Source organism: Heterodontus francisci, chromosome 13 (genome assembly GCF_036365525.1).
Source record: "Heterodontus francisci isolate sHetFra1 chromosome 13, sHetFra1.hap1, whole genome shotgun sequence".
NCBI classification, from domain to species: Eukaryota; Metazoa; Chordata; class Chondrichthyes; order Heterodontiformes; family Heterodontidae; genus Heterodontus; species Heterodontus francisci.
Genome location: NC_090383.1, coordinates 27,030,459 through 27,046,761, shown reverse-complemented (window position 1 = coordinate 27,046,761; position 16,303 = coordinate 27,030,459). Strand labels below are relative to the sequence as shown.

At 42.6% G+C, this 16,303-nt stretch overlaps 1 protein-coding gene across 1 annotated transcript in view; it reads left to right on the top strand.

Moving 5' to 3' along the window:
• The window catches only part of snx5 (sorting nexin 5), a 41,790-nt gene extending 26,688 nt beyond the window's left edge, over positions 1–15,102 (top strand). The window contains exons 7-13 of the mRNA XM_068044572.1: positions 4,390–4,495; positions 4,638–4,713; positions 5,453–5,492; positions 8,626–8,712; positions 11,473–11,632; positions 11,719–11,804; positions 12,888–15,102. Of these exons, the coding sequence (XP_067900673.1) occupies positions 4,390–4,495; positions 4,638–4,713; positions 5,453–5,492; positions 8,626–8,712; positions 11,473–11,632; positions 11,719–11,804; positions 12,888–12,938 (606 nt within the window). The 3' untranslated portion in view covers positions 12,939–15,102. The remainder of the gene's footprint in view (positions 1–4,389; positions 4,496–4,637; positions 4,714–5,452; positions 5,493–8,625; positions 8,713–11,472; positions 11,633–11,718; positions 11,805–12,887) is intronic.
• The last annotated feature ends 1,201 nt before the right edge of the window (positions 15,103–16,303 follow it).

Genomic DNA, 16,303 nt, shown 5'->3' with positions numbered 1-16,303 from the left:
GGGGTAGTGGGTGAATCATTGTTTTTTTGGATTGGTGCCCCAGAGATCAGTATTGGGACTACTGCTTTTCTTGATCGATATTAATGACCTAGACTTGGGTGTGCAGGGCACAAAACTTGGAAGTACTGTGAACTGGGAGGAGATTCAAAATTTAAAGATTCAACAGGACATGGGCTGGTGGAATGGGTGGAAACGTGGCAGATGAAATTTAATGCAGAGAAGTGTGAAGTGATGTATGTTGGTAGGAAGAATGAGGAGAGGCAATATAAAATGAAGGATACAATTCTGAAGAGGGTGCAGGAGCAGTGGGACCTGGGGGTATATGCACAAGTCGTTGAAGATGGCAGGGCAGGCTGAGAGAGCTTGGTATTTATAAATAATAGGTATAGAGTACAAAAACAGGGAAGTTGTGACGAACCTGTATAAAACACTGGTTCGGCCTCAACTGGAGTATTGCGTCCAGTTCTGGACACCACCTTTTAGGAAGGAAGTCAAGACATTGGAGAGGGTGCAGAAACTATTCACAAGAATGGTTCTGGGAATGAAAGACTTCACTTACATGGATAGATTGGTTTCCCATAGAGAAGAGAAGGTTAACAGGAGATTTGATCGGTGTTCAAAATCATGAGGGATCTGCACAGAGTAGATCAAGAAACTGTTCCCATTGGTGGAAGGATTGAGAACCAGAGGACACTGATTTAAAGTGATTGGCAAATGAACCAGAGGCACCATGAGGAAAAACTTTTTTTAATGCAATGTGTGGTTAGGATTTGGAATGCACTGTCTGAGAGTGTGGTGGAGGTGGATTCAGTCACTACTTTCAAAAGACAATTGGATAATTATGAGAAAAAAATTTGCAGGGCTGTGGGGGAAAGGCTGGAGAGTGGGACTAGTTAAGTTGCTCTTGCAGAGATCCGGCAGGGTCGTGACTGGCTGAATGGCCTCCTTCTGTGCTGTAATTATTCTCTTTTTTTTTAAAAAGGTCCTTGTGTCTGACACCATAGAAAATGGCTACAGCCACTGAACTCCAGATCCATGGGTAGCACTAAACCTTAATCTTAAGGTCAGCATGTGGAGCCAGAGCAGAATGGCTTGTAAGCTGGCTACAGAACAGAAAACAGAGTAGGGGCTAAACATAGCTACTCAAACTGTCAAAAGGTGAAAAGTGGTGTTCCACAAGGATCTGTGCTGGATCCACTGTTGGATCACAATTTACAAAAATGATTTGGGCTCAACTCATAAGTACATTTTCAAAATTTGCAGATGACCCCAAATTTGGGAGGTTGTGGGGTGGTGGTGTGTAGTTAATACTGAGGAAGACTGTGAAATAAAGGACATTAATAAATTTGCAGAATGGGTGTGTAATTGGCAAATGGATTTGAATATAGTTAGTGAGGTGCTATATTTTGGTCAGAAGGATAAGCAGCCCATGAACTCCTTGGAGGATAATCTAAATGGGAGTAAAAGGAGCAAAGGGATCGATGGGTACAATTATGCAAATCACTAAAAGTAGTGACCCAGGTCAATAAAACTGTCTCTCTTCCCTCTTTGGCCTCCTTGTCTCGGGAGACAATGGGTAAGCGCCTGGAGTGGCTATAAAGGCCAATACTAGAGTGACAGGCTCTTCCACAGGTGCTGCAGGTAAAATTGGTCGTCAGGGCTGTTTCACAGTTGGCTCTCTCCTTGCGTTTCTGTCTTTTTTCCTGCCAACTGCTAAGACTCTTCGACACGCCACACTTTAGCCCCTCCTTTATGGCTGCCCGCCAGCTCTGGCGATCGCTGGCAACTGACTCCCACAACTTGTGATCAATGTCACAGGACTTCATGCCGCGTTTGCAGACGTCTTTAAAGCGGAGACACGGACGGCCGGTGGGTCTGATACCAGTGGCGAGCTCGCTGTACAATGTGTCCTTGGGGAGCCTGCCATCTTCCATGCAGCTCACATGGCCAAGCCATCTCAAGCGCCGCTGACTCAGTAGTGTGTATAAGCTGGGGATGTTAGCCGCCTCGAGGATTTCTGTGTTGGAGATACGGTCCTGCCACCTGATGCCAATGATTCTCCGGAGGCAGCGAAGATGGAATGAATTGAGACGTCGCTCTTGGCTGACATACGTTGTCCAGGCCTCGCTGCCGTAGAGCAAGATACTGAAGACACAGGCTTGATCCACTCGGACTTTTGTGTTCCGTGTCAGAGAGCCATTTTCCCACACTCTCTTGGCCAGTCTGGACATAGCAGTGGAAGCCTTTCCCATGCGCTTGTTGACTTCTGCATCGAGAGACAGGTTACTGGTGATAGTTGAGCCCAGGTAGGTGAACTCTTGAACCACTTCCAGAGCGTGCTCGCCGATATTGATGGATGGAGCATTTCTGATTTCCTGTCCCATGATGTTCGTTTTCTTGAGGCTGATGGTTAGGTCAAATTCGTTGCAGGCAGCCGCAATCCTGTTGATGAGTCTCTGCAGACACTCTTCAGTGTGAGATGTTAATGCAGCATCGTCAGCAAAGAGAAGTTCCCTGATGAGGACTTTCCGTACTTTGGTCTTCGCTCTTAGACGGGCAAGGTTGAACAACCTGCCACCTGATCTTGCGTGGAGGAAAATTCCTTCTTCTGAAGACTTGAACGCATGTGAGAGCAGCAGGGAGAAGAAAATCCCAAACAGTGTAGGTGCGAGAACACTGCCCTGTTTCACGCCACTCAGGATAGGAACGGGGTCTGATGAGGCGTCGCTATGCTGAATTGTGCCTTTCATATTGTCATGGAATGAGGTGATGATACTTAGTAGCTTTGGTGGCCATCCGATCTTTTCTAGTAGTCTGAAGAGACCACGTCTGCTGACTAGGTCAAAGCTATATGTTTTTAAAAAAAAGAAAGTAAATTTATAGTGATAGAACTGAAATCATAGAAGTTATGTTGAACTTTTCAAACCTTGCTAAACAACACTTGGAATACTGTGCACAGTTCTAGTCCCTATTATGAAAAGGATATAGGGCACTAAAGATGGTGCAAAAAAGATGAGAAGAATTGTATCTTTTATTTTATATTGCCTCTCCATTCTTCCTGTCAAATGTATCACTTCACACTTCTCTGCATTGAATTTCATCTACCACGTGTCCACCCATCCACCAACCTATGTCCTCTTGAATCTTTAAGTTTGATTCTCCTCAAAGATTATACTTAGTAGGAAAAGCTGAACAGGCTGGGGCTCCCTTTAGAAAAGGGAAGGCAGAGGGGGTGACCAAACACAGGTCTTTAAAATTATGAAGTTATTTGATAGGGTAGATGTCACAAAGATGTTTGCACTTGTGGGAAATCAAAATTGGTGACATAATTATAAGAGAGTCAGCATTAAATCCAATAGGGAATTCAGCAGAAACCTCTCTTACTCGGAGTTGTTACAATGTGGAACTCGCTACCACAAGGAGCAGTTGAGGCAAATAGCATAGATGCATTTAAGGGGAGGTAGATAAGCACGAGGGAGAAAGGAATAGAGGATAAGCTGATACGGTTAGATGAACAGGAGCGGGAGAAGGCTTGTGTGTAGCATAAAACCGACATAGATTTCTTGGGCCAAATGACCTGTTTCTATGCTGTCAAATGGTATGTAATGTAATCTTGCTATAGACTGGGTGGTATCCTCCATGCAATTGACCATGCCAGAGCTGTCTGAAACTGGACATCTATGGAATACCAATGCCCAGTTTGGCTTCTAATGAAATCTGGTTTCACAGGCCAGCTCAGAGCTTTACTACCTGTAGTCTGGGCTGCTTTAAGAGGGAAGTTCCGATATGCAATGGTTTGGATATGGGTCATAGGACAGGAGTAGGCCTTTCAGCTCCTTGAACCTGTTCCACCATTCAATTAGATCATGACTGATCTGTAATTTAGTTCTAGTTTATCTGCTTTGGTTCCCTATCCCTTGATACCTTTGCCTACCAAAAATCTAACCATCTGTGTTTGGAAATTTGCAATTGACTGAGCCTCAACAGCTTTTGGGAGTGTGGGATAGTTCCAGATTTCCACTAGCCTTTGTGAAGAAATGCTTCCAGACATCACCCTGAATAGTGTAGCTCTAATTTCAAGTCCAAAACTAGGGCCATAAATATAAGAAAGTCACTAATAAATCCAATAAGGAATTCAGGAGAAGCCATTTAACTCCGTGGTGAGAATATGGAACTTGCTACCTCAAGGAGCAGTTGAAACGAATAACGTAGATGCATTTAAGGGAAAGCTAGATAAGTGCATGAGGGGAAAGGAAATAGAAGGATGTGGGGATATGGTTCGATGTGATAAGGTGGGAAGAAGCTCATATGAACCTATTGGGCGAACAGGCTGTTTCTGTAATGTACTATCGATGTTTAAATATATAAATACACACCTTTCTTATGCAGGATGCCGATGAATTCTTTGAACACGAGAAGGCATTTCTTTTAGAATATGGCATCAAGATTAAAGATTCAGCAGTAAAAGCAGAAAAAATGACCAGAAGTCACAAAAGTATGTGCAGATACGCTGGATGCATTTACTGGCTTTTGTTTTTATAAAGAATTAAAGGTGGCTTTTGTATTTAAACAAAAAGTTTTTGAGTTGACTGCCAAACCTACATATTTTGATGGGAGCTGTCTCTCTATTTCTCCAGATATTTCTGATGATTACATTCATTTATCCTCTTCCTTGAATGAACTCGCAATAGACAATAAAGCTCCACTGAACAAGTGAGTCCTTTCATCTTCTGCATTGAGCTAGTTACGGGATGTGGTGAAGGTACTCCCACAGTGCTGTTTGGTAGGAAGTTTTAGGGATTTGATCCAGCAATGGTTAAGCAATGGCATTATATGTACAAGTTTTGGGTGGTGTGTGCCTTTTGGGAAATTTGGAGGTGATGGTGTTATCATGTACCTACTGCCCTCATCCTTCTCAGTGGTGTTCTTGGGTGGGGTTCTATTGAAGTTTCTGCAGAGTATCCTGTAAACTGTACACACTGCAGCTGGTGATGGAGGGTGTGGATGTTCAAGGTGGTGGATGGGCTGTCAATCAAGCAGACTGCTTTGTCCTAAAGCTTGTACTTCAAAAGTGCCCTATGTGCAACGGGACATCTCCAGGAGCTCTAGAGTCTGGGCAACCTGAGTGGGGAAGAGGGTGTGACATTAAGAGGAAGTGCCCAAGTAAATGTGGGGAGTGAGCTGGAGGGTTCAGCGTAACAGTTCTAGAGACCAGGGTTTGGGGGTTGAAAGTTGTGCCCCAATATTAAGGTGGAGACGGAAGAGAACACACAGTAGGCCAGTGTTGGAAAGATGAAGCCTTCAGTAAAATTGAGGCTCCACTTAGTTCCTATGTTTGTGCTCAATACTGGTTCTACCCCTTGTTCAAAACAAAATCAATGTCCATGAAGAGAAGAAGAATGTGGGAAACCTGAAGCAGTTTATTTTTAAAAATGTGATTTCTTTTTTCCAGCTACTACATAAAACTTTCAGAGCTGTTTGAAAAACTTAAGGTGAGTCTAGATCATTTTAGTACTAAATGAAAAATAATTGAATGCAAGTAAGTCATTTTTATAATAAAAGTTAAACTACACAACATTATCAACACAGATTCCTTAAATGCTGGTTTTTTTTTAGGAAATAGACACTTTCAGCCCCATGAGCCTGTTCTACTGTTGAGTTAACTGATGGGTGATCTGTAGCTCAACTCCATTTTACTCACCTTGGCTCCACATCTGCTGATACATGTGCTTAACAAAAAAATCAGTCATTTAAATTAAGTCTCTCATTTTATGACTTGATGCCAATGGGTTGGGTGGTAATTTGAGCTCACACCTTCATGTAACACCAATGACTTTGCAGGAACAGTACCTTTTTAGATAGATTAACTCCTTCCAGCTCGTTCATTTGCTATTATGAACAGCAATATTACTAAAATTCACCAAATTGGAAAAAAAAAGTATTAATCTGTATTTGCACAAGTGTGACCAACCTTGAAAAATCCCTGCTGAAGGACAGCACTGTGGTTCATGAGCTTTTGATTCTGCACGATTCACTTAAGTGGGATGATTTTCTGATTGGTTTGGGAGAGAGTTCGTTCTCTGGTTAGCTGCTCACATCCTCATTGCAAGTCAGTGGGCAGCAGCTGTAATGACAACAGGTGTGAGCCTGGAGTTAGTGGAGCCCTGGGAGGACAGAGATGGCGAGGGTTAATTTGCTGCCAATTTCTTTGCCGTCTTTCCCTTTGCAAGGCACCGAGTAGTTACTGAGAGGAGTATCTTGGGGAACCTTCATGGCCTGTGATGAGTGAAGCCCAAATAAGTTATTCACAGCTGCCACAAGGTGAAAGATTAATGGAAGGGTGGTTTTAAAGTGTTTTTTTTTAAACTGGAAAGTTTTTGAATCCCTGTTGCTGTGTGGTTGGTATCTGGGGAGGACTGTCGAGGGAATAATAAACGTGATCAATGTAGTCTCCTGGAATAGATTCCATCTCTTAAGAGGGTTTGAGAAGAATTTTCCACACTTTTTCTGCCTAGCTGTCCTTGGGTTTTTATCCAATTGCTTTGCCTCTCCAGGGAGCTGACTTTGGCTCTCAGCGGGTAGTGGGGTGTGGACCGTGATGCTTCAGGAATCATTACTCTGGGGCAGGTGCATATGGTCTTTCCCTTGCTCGTAGTTTTTGTATATGTTTGAAAGACAAGATTTTGGTGTTTCTCGAATGGAAGAAAAACTAAGGAAAATGCAAAGCAATTGACAAGAGCCACGAAGACGGGCAGAGATTGTAAGAAACTTCTTCAGCTGGCTTGAAGACACGTGGTATGTATCACCATTCAGGGGCATTTTGATCAGGATGCTGTGAAAACTGAGTGTTGAAAGGAAATTTTGGAAGGGAAGAAGAGAAGAAAGCAGAAGCCTTATTTTGATGTCCTTCACTGGGCATTGTTAAATGCAGGATTCCAGCACAAGAGGGCACAATCCTCAAGATAGAACGAGGCTACTCGGGAGTGAGACCAGGAAATGCAAAGGGTAAAAGGGTAGTGGTAATCTCTAATTCTTGTTCTCTAAACCCCCCACAAGGCTGCGAAATATTACGACTTGAAATGTCTCAAGACTAAGATTGAGTTTTGTTGTTGGGTAAAAATTTTAAGGGGTGTGGAGCAAAGGCAGATAAATGGAGTTATGGTATTGATCAACCATGATCTAAACAAATGCTGGAACAGGCAGGAAGGGATGAGTAGCTGCCTGCTATTCCTATATTTCTAATCCACTGAGGTCATAGTTACACAGCACAGAAACAGGCCCTTCGGCCCATCGTGTGCGTGCCGGCCAGAGGTATTGGCATTTGTATTCTGATGTGTGTTCTAAGTGTTTCTTTCAGTGTAGCCTCTCCTTTTTACCAGCAACTGTCCCCAACCTACTACCTTATGGCTTTGATACAGATTAAGTACAATAAGGCACAGTCTCGCTCTCACTGTCTAGTTATGCCCATCACACAGTGGTTTTCCTTAACACGCGTATTTCAAAGTCTCAATTTAAGCAAAGGAAACTCCAATACCCAATATGTGAAAAACCCATTTCTTCCTAGGTTATTTTGAATTTATTTACTGGAGAAAGCGCACTGGGCCATGTTAGGAGAGGGAGGTAGAGGTTGTGCTCATACCAGTAGCTATGTGGGGAAAGTTCCAGTGCATGTCATTATTCACACTAGTTTCTGGTGCACATTTTGTTCCAGATGTTGTGACGGAGCTGATATAACACCATTCAATTGCTAAGCTGCCTATTTGGGTCAGGATTTATAGGCAGAATGTCCAGACTGGATGACCGTTTTTGCTAGTTAGGGGATTTTTAAATAATTTGTGGGATGTGGGCATTGTTGGAAAGGCTAGCATTTATTACCCATCCCAAGTTGCCCTTGAATGTGGTGGTGGACCTCCTTGAACTGCTGAAGTCAGTGTGGTGAAGGTGCTCCCACAATCCTGTTAAGTAGAGAGTCCAAGATTTTTACCCAGCAATGACGAAGGAACAGTGATCTGTCCAATTCAGGATACGTTGCGACTCGGAGAGCTTGGAGGTGATGGTGTTGCCCATGTGCCTGCTGCCCTTGTTTTTCTAGATGGTATAGCTCGTGGATTTGGGCAGTGCTATCACAAAAGCCTTGGCGAGTTGCTGCAGTGCATCGTATAGATAGATGTGCGGCCACACAGCAATCCAGAATGTACGGTGCAACATACGGATTGCGCACAAAGATTTTTCCTATGTTGAAGTAGATGATCAGCCATGATCTAGTTGAATGGCAGTGCAGGCCTACTCCAGCTCTTATTTCCTATGCGCTATGTTTCCTATTGGAGGAAATGTTTATTTCAGCCACTGTACGCCAGTGGTGGATTGGGTAGATGTTTAGGCGAGTGTCTGAAGTGCTGATTATGTAAAACAGTTAATTGTACAAGTGAGTGGTGATCTGGAACCTGATCATATGCTGCAGCCCGTAATCAATTCTTCCTGATGGAAAGTGATACTCTTGCTTTAGAATACTACTTGTATCAAATATTTTAACTTTTGGTTAAAATTAACTTGATAGTTAATACTGGCTTAATTACAAGGCAGAGTTTCCTTTTACTGATCATTTCTTTTCCCCTTTATCTGCAGAAATTAGAAGGAAGAGTATCGAGTGATGAAGACTTGAAGCTGACAGAACTGTTAAAATACTATATGAGAGATATACAGGCAGCCAAGGTAATGCAACTGAGGCATGTTGCTTTTCAGTGTTGCCATTTTCCATTTGCAATCCCGGATGTCATCTTGAGATTTCGGGATTTGCTCATTAGAATTTTACTGAATGAGGCTGTTCAGCCTTTTGCGGCTGTGCTGGCTCAAATAATGGTCCTATGATGTTGTTTTATTACCATAAATGGGGATTAGGATTACTATTTACACTTTCCTTTTGTAATTTATATGCTCATCTTTCCCCAGTTGTTGTTGATTAATCTTTTAGTTTGATTTTAAGATTGCACCATTTGATCTTGATGGTTATGAATAAGAATAAATTCAACTGCTTCCTGTGCTTTACTGGGGTAGAGTTACTGGGTTTTCTATCCATTCCTCATGTTTCAATGGGGTCTATTTAATATAAGAAAACTCTGTTCTCATCAAACTCTCTGCAAAGCATGAAATTGGTTTTCAGCAGTCATGTCAATGATTCTGACTGACATACAGTACTTTCCCTTAAGCAACTGTTGTGCAGAATGCTCCGAGGTTTCCCTCTGCTTTCAGGACCAAAGGTGCTTTTGTAGCCGTGATGACATTTAGCACGCATTTGTGGTTTGCGATGTTCAGTATATTTGAGATAACTTGTTTCATTTAACTATATATAACCCTGGGATCTTTAAGCTGCAAATCGAAGGATGTCGAGGCCACTTAAGTGGCCAGGATCTCCATTGACACCTGTTTCTAGGTACATGTGATTTTTTTTTTTTCAACAAACCCACCTTTTGAATGGATTTGATCTGAACAGATGCTGCTTTTATTATTCAGACACAAAGGTAAACCGTTTATATATGGCTGTTCCATGCTTTTGTAACTAGAAGTGTTTGTTTCACAAAGTCAGCCAGTACAGAAATATCAACCTAATGGTCTTGAGCAGATATGCCCCAGATGTTGACTGCAGGACAAAAGATCTCTTCATCTTTCTGTATGTAAACTAGGCTTTATAACCTATACTGCAGTGCATTTCTCTCTTCCTGTTGGTCACATATCAACCCAACCCTAAACAACTCTAGTTTCTGGTAACATTGTGACAGTAAACTGGATCATACTTGTTCTCATACTGTATAAATGTAGTCACAGAATGATCATGTTTTTCTTTCCTTCCTTTACAACCATTTGTCCATTGTGCCTGTGCTGGCTCTTTGAAAGAGCTATCCAATTAGTCCCACCCCCCTGTTCTTTGCCTATAGCCCTACAAACATTTCATTTCATTTTCAAGTATATAAATCCAGTCCCTTTTTTAGTTGCTGTTTTTTTTTAATTCTCATTTCCCTTCTGGTTCTTTTGTGAATACTGACTTTTGGACAAAGCCATCTTTCCTGAACTGGTTTGCTCTGCCAAAATTCCTAACATTTCTGGTGTTTCAGTGTCCTCCTCGAGTCGAGTTTGTGAGAACCACACCAGTTAGAAACAGTAAGAAGGTGCTCTTACAAGTTTTAGTTCAGTTCATATTTGCATTGTGCTTCATCCTTGAGACATTGTTGTCAACCATTTCCAGCTAGTGATGATCCTCTTGGACATATCACATAATCCAAGACTAAAGACTAGGAGGTTTTCTCCAAAAACAGAATGCTTAGTCAGTTGCACTGTCTTCTGAGTTAGAATCTCGTGAGTTCGAGCCTCGCTCCAGAGATTTGAATACGTCATCTAAGCAAGCACTTCAGTGCAGTACTGAGGGAGTACTACATTGTCAGAGGTGCTGTCTTTTTTATGAGATGTTAAACAGAGAACCTGTTTGCCTTCTCAAGTAGACATAAAAAGATCCCATTTTGAAGACGAGCAAGGGAGTTTTCTCCAATGTCCTGTCTGATATTTATCCCTCAGCAGTCATCACTTAAAGCAGTTTGCTATTCTATAATTGCTATTTATGGAAGCTTGCTGTCTGCAATTTGGCAGTTTCAAAGTTACAAATTGTATTTAGGATTTTATTTTCCCCACTGGTGCTGAGAACACGCAGCTGGGATAAGACCAATCGAGGTCAGTAAAATTCAAACTGACAAATCCAGCAGAGGAGGCAAGTTTTCAGGTCAGTAAGCTGGGGTTTCGCAGGCACAAGAGTTTGCTCGGACACCCTGACCTTACTGCAAAGGCTTGTGTTTATGGCACAGAGCTTCTTAGCACTGAAGGCAGCAGCTGTACCAGTAGTTCCAGATAGTAGCAGATTTGTTGTTTTTTTTTTTAAAAAGCATGAAGTTTAGCCAACAGTTGTTTAGTGTTGTCCCCTCCCCTCTTGTTTGAAGGACCTATTCTAATGTGGGTAAAGAAGCCAAATTACGATGAGGCAGAATATGCCATTGATGTTTGATTTCTAATTCCTCCCCTGGAGGAATCCAGAGCAAGGGGCCATGTTTTTAAATTTAGAGCTAGTCCATTTAGGAGGAAAATCACCAAAGGACATTTTCCACACGGTGGGTAGTGAAAATCTGGAATTCTCTGCCCCAAAACGCAGTGGATGCTGGGGGACTATTGGAGCTATCAAGACTGAGATCAATACACTTGTATTCGCTAAGGTTATGAAGGAAATGAAGTTGAGAACCAATTACCCTTGATTGGATTAAATGACAGCAGGTTTGAGGGGCTGAATGGCCTCGTCCTGTTTCCAATCCACAATTTTACAATGTTGTTCGAAGTTTAATTTGAGTACTTGCTATTTTGTTGTACGCATGACAGGGGTTTCGAGCAGATACTGTTTTCAAAATAATTCAATGTGGGATTTTTCTATTTCTTCAGGATCTGCTGTACAGGAGAGCCAGGGCTCTCGTTGATTATGAAAATGCCAACAAAGCTCTTGACAAGGCTCGAATGAAGGGTAAAGATGTGAAACAGGCGGAGCTCCAGCATCAGCTATGTGGTCAGAAATTTGAAAAGCTTTCAGACTCTGCAAAGCAAGGTACAAGATCCTAACGTCTAGGGAAACCATTAGTGTCCATCATATAGTGTGGCAATAAAGCTTTGTGTTTATTCTCCTGTTTTCAGAGCTGACTGCTTTCAGAACAAGGCGAGTGGGAGCATTCCGTAAGAACCTAATTGAAATGACTGAGCTGGAGCTGAAGCATGCCAAAGTGAGTAGTCCACAGCAATGAGTCTGATTTTGCTTATTATGTAGCAGTACGTATCAGCACTGTCCTATACTTTGTAGTCCCCAACCTGTTCATGTTCACATCTGTAGTTTCCCTTTCCTATCTGAACGATATGCATGTGAGTACACCCATAACACACCACACACAAAATTCTTAGCCTCAGCATCCTTGGTTACAGTTATGTTCATATGGATTCTATTTTGTGCAGCCAATGTTAGTGTGAAACTGTGCACCAGGGGCCATGTTGTTGTATGTCACAAAGCACATTGCGGAAGGATGGGGTTTTATTGGTGGGCCAATGTTGCTGTCGGGTTAAACTGTATGCCAAAGAATGGTGTACTTGTGTTTAAAATATAATTTTTGCTCATTGGCACTGAGTGAAAAAGGGGCGCCATATAATTGTATCTCCTAATGCATGGTTAAGGCCTCCTCACCCGTATCCTATTTGTGTTGAGAATCGTTCTCCAACATCTGTCCCAAGTTCATAGTACGAGAACGGTTACAGGATGGAAGGAGGCCATTCAGCCTGTTAAGTTCATGCTGGCTCTCTACAAGAGCAATCCAGCTAGTCCCATTCCAGATTATCCTAATCTGCAGTTTTTTTTTTAAATTGCCCTCATGTACCCTCTGGTACTTTTGCCAGTTATCTTAAATCTGCATCCTCTTGTTACTGACTTTCTTGCCAGTGGAAGTAGTTTCTCCCTATCTACCCAAAATCCCCTCATAATTTTGAACACCACGATTAAACCTTCCCTGCTGTAAGGAGAGCAATTCTAGCTTCACTAGTTTATCCACATAACTGAAGTCCTTCATCCATAGTACTATTCAGGTGAGTCTCCTCTGCACCCTCTGCAATGCCTTGACACCCTTCCTAAAGTGTGGTGCCCAGAATAGGACACAGTACTCCAGCTGAGACCTGCAGAGTAATTTCTGAAGGTTTAGCATAACTTGTGTTTTGTGCTCTCTGCCTCTCTTTCTGTTTCTAAAGCAAAGGCTTTTTTAAAAATCAGCTTTTATCAACTTGTCCTGCCACCATCAAAGATTTGTTTATTGTATTTATTTTAGAACAATGTGCAGATGCTCCAAAACTGTCTGGCTGCGTTGATGAGTAATTAGTGCCGTGTGACTGGATGAGGCCGGGGATCCTCAGACTGACCTTATTTGACCCGCTGAAGATCAATTTGTAATTTGCAGCCTAAAATCGTTGCACATCCAGTTTCTACTGCAGTAACCCTGGTCACGGGATAGGCTCTGCATGCTCCTATTCTATATCCTTTACAGTTTGTACCTCTGCTGCTGTTGTTTAACTCCTAAAACTCCTGAATAATGCATAAAAAAAATTTTTTTAAAGAAAAGCTAAGCTTTGCTCCACACAAGTGCCTGCTGATTATAGAACTTCACAAATAGTGACTTCCAAAACTGAAGCTGGACCAAATTTTCTATATTTATATTCCTATGTATGTTTAGTCTTTATACAAATATGGCACAATAGGGATCTTTTGCAATAATCAGAATTCAACTTGTATTTAAACCCTGAATGGCTAAATGTAACTTTAAATCATGTTTGGGGTTTTAAAAAAAAACTCCCATTTATCATGTGTGAGATGACCAAATTGATACTACTGGTTTCAACTAATAAGCAGAACCTTCCAATTTTTAACACTGCACCACTTCAAAACTCTCATTTCCTTCTGAATTAAAATTTCTTTTGACTGTTTTTGTTTATCCTAATTTTATTAAGTATGCTAAGCTTAGAGTTGACAAGGAAATCATGCTTTTGGTTCCTGGGTGTCATTTGTGAAAAGAAATAAGATTGAAATTTAAGCAATCATGAGTGTGTTGTTCCACTGAGAAGAGAATGATCTCCAATGCTCATGGCCCCTCTCTAGGGTTGTGCTAGTTACTGTTTAGTACTTGTAGTGTTAAATTTCACCCCCCCCCCCCCCCACCCCCTTGACCAGTCGCCTTCCCTTGCCTCAAACGAAGCCTTGTAATCATTGCTTAAACATTTTACATTAAACTCTCTGAAATTGCAGGACATTTGAAAGTGTGTGCCTCCATTTCTGCCTGTACAAGTTTTGATATCTCTCCCCTCTTGCCACCCTTCCATCCGCCAAAACAAATTACAGCAATATCAAAACTCAAGTGTGACTTTCCCCTTTTAAAGAGTTCACATTTAGATCACATTTAATGAGGAAACTTTGAAGTGCATGGCAGGGTGAAACTGGCAACCTCTGTTGTTTTTGTTTTTCGTCACTTTGGATTTGGAGATTAAGTGAAATTAGGACATTCTGTTTCCCATTCTAGCCCCAATCTGCACATGAGCTTAGTTTGATAGGGGGAGTGTGGGTGGGGAGATTTCATAATGCAGGACGCGCTGGGCCGCTCATCCAGTTCCCAGATGTGTGTTCTCAGGAAGTTCAGCTTCCAAAGTAATTAAGGTGGCGTGGGGGGAGTGGAGGAGGGGAAAGTGTGAGTGCTGTCTCTGTTTTATTTTATAAAGAAAGGAAGAAGCCGGTGCTGAACGTGGTTCAGGTAATTCCTGAAAGTTGTGTTGGTGGAGGAAATGGAAGTTTTGTTAAAGCTCTCAACTCTGTTAATTGTTTTGCATTGAACCATGTCCTGTGTATATTGTCTGCAGTTTCAAATATTAACGGAAAGCACAATGTTAAAAAATAAAAATTCTTGATAAAATTGAGACTGTTACATTTAGGGGTATTTTGGTTAGTTACAGATGCCTATGTGAAAAATAAATGTTCATAGTACATTGTGACTTGGCCATACTTAAAGTACTTAAGTGTGGGAGGTGCCCAGAGTAAAATTCTGTCCTAGTTGGTTTCTATCTGCCACCCTCCCTCTGGAGTTGGTCTATATTTTCCCCCAACTCCACCCTGTGAGTTGGTCTTATCCCTGTTGTCAGTCGTGCTCAACTTCCAAACCAATAGCTTTTTCTTTAAGACACAAAACCAATTTGTGAAGGCATTAGCTTGCTCGGTTGGGCTCAGAATGTCTGTTCCGGACTCTCTGTTTAGCATCCTAGAGGAACTGAAGCCAGTGAACAAGTAGCAAACTGGTTACAGAGGTGTATGTGGTACGGGTAGAATTTCTCTCTACAGATGTCGTAGTTTCTGACAATTCTGTTAACAAATTTTGTTGGAATTGTAGCGCATCTATGCATGGAGATGATGTATTTGGCTTTTAGTCAGTGGTTTCTCACTGCAAGACATGTTTCTGTACCTTTTTTGGAAGGAATTTGAACAGTAAAGATTGTTTAAAACTGCTTTGTGCTGTTTTCTATTTATTGAGATCAAACAAATGCTTGCACACTTTTATTTTACAGCGCACACAGATTGCACCCAAAAGTGTCAAGTCCTCTATTGTGTGTCCCTCAGCGTGAGGATACAGCAGATATATGTGTGGAGTGGGTAAAGTGGCAGAAGCAGGTCTCCTGCCAGCCTGAGTGGATCCATATGTGTGAAGTTGGGAGAGTTGTGGAGACGTGTAGGACATTTTGTATTCAGAGTTCCTGACCACACCCAGAAAGCCATCATCTTTCAGCCATCCTGCCAGTGCTGAAGCCAAATGCTGCTGCTGGAGAAATCTACCTTTTTAGTGGACAAGGCAGCTGAAGTACTCCCACCCACCCCACACAGGCACTGAGTAGCCTCTGGCAATGGTATCCAGCCTCTGCCGATGATCTCACAGTCACAAACAACTGCTCATCATCTTGTATCTTCACATTCTTCCCCTTGGAGATTAGTCTGAAGCAGTGGAAGGATCCGCAGTCTGATTAACAGTCAGACGATCGTAGCACGAAGGCTCCTTCCATGGCATAACCACCTTTATACCAGCTGATTAGGTTAGTCCTATATGGTGGGAGGGTTTTACAGGCTCTCTTATCCCATACGATGAGGGGGAACCACTCACTCCCAGTGGACATGAGTAGCCTGCTAGATATGAACCCAGAATTTGAGCTAGAGCTCCAGTCTTCCGTCGCTGGGACTGTCTGGAGCAGTGTTCAAACCTTCACCGTTTTGACTCTGACCCCATATGCACTGATTGGGAGCAGGCATTGAGGAATAGCTTCAAATATGTTTGCAGAGCCAGTCTCGTGGTCCTGGGAAGCCCATAAGCAGAGGCCTGCAGTTTCTGCACACGGGGCTGGATTTTATGCAGGAGGTGTGGCTCCCAGCACCGTGCAGAAAAGTCGGGGGGAACCCCCTCGCCTCTGCATTTTGTTCTGACCCCTGGAGCAATCCTCCAATCTTTTGGGGTCAAAGTTTAAGGAGATGGGATTCCCGTCCCTTTAAACACTTGATAATCACAAGGCTGGCAGTATCGGCAGTGGCACTGGGAACCGGCACTGCAGAGGCCTTGGACCCAGGCCCAGCGTTGGAACCCCAGATCTCAGGTAAGTGAGGTAGGGTCGCCGGGGCCAGGGTGGAAGGCCTTGGTGGGGGGATGGTCATTCAGTCCAGGGG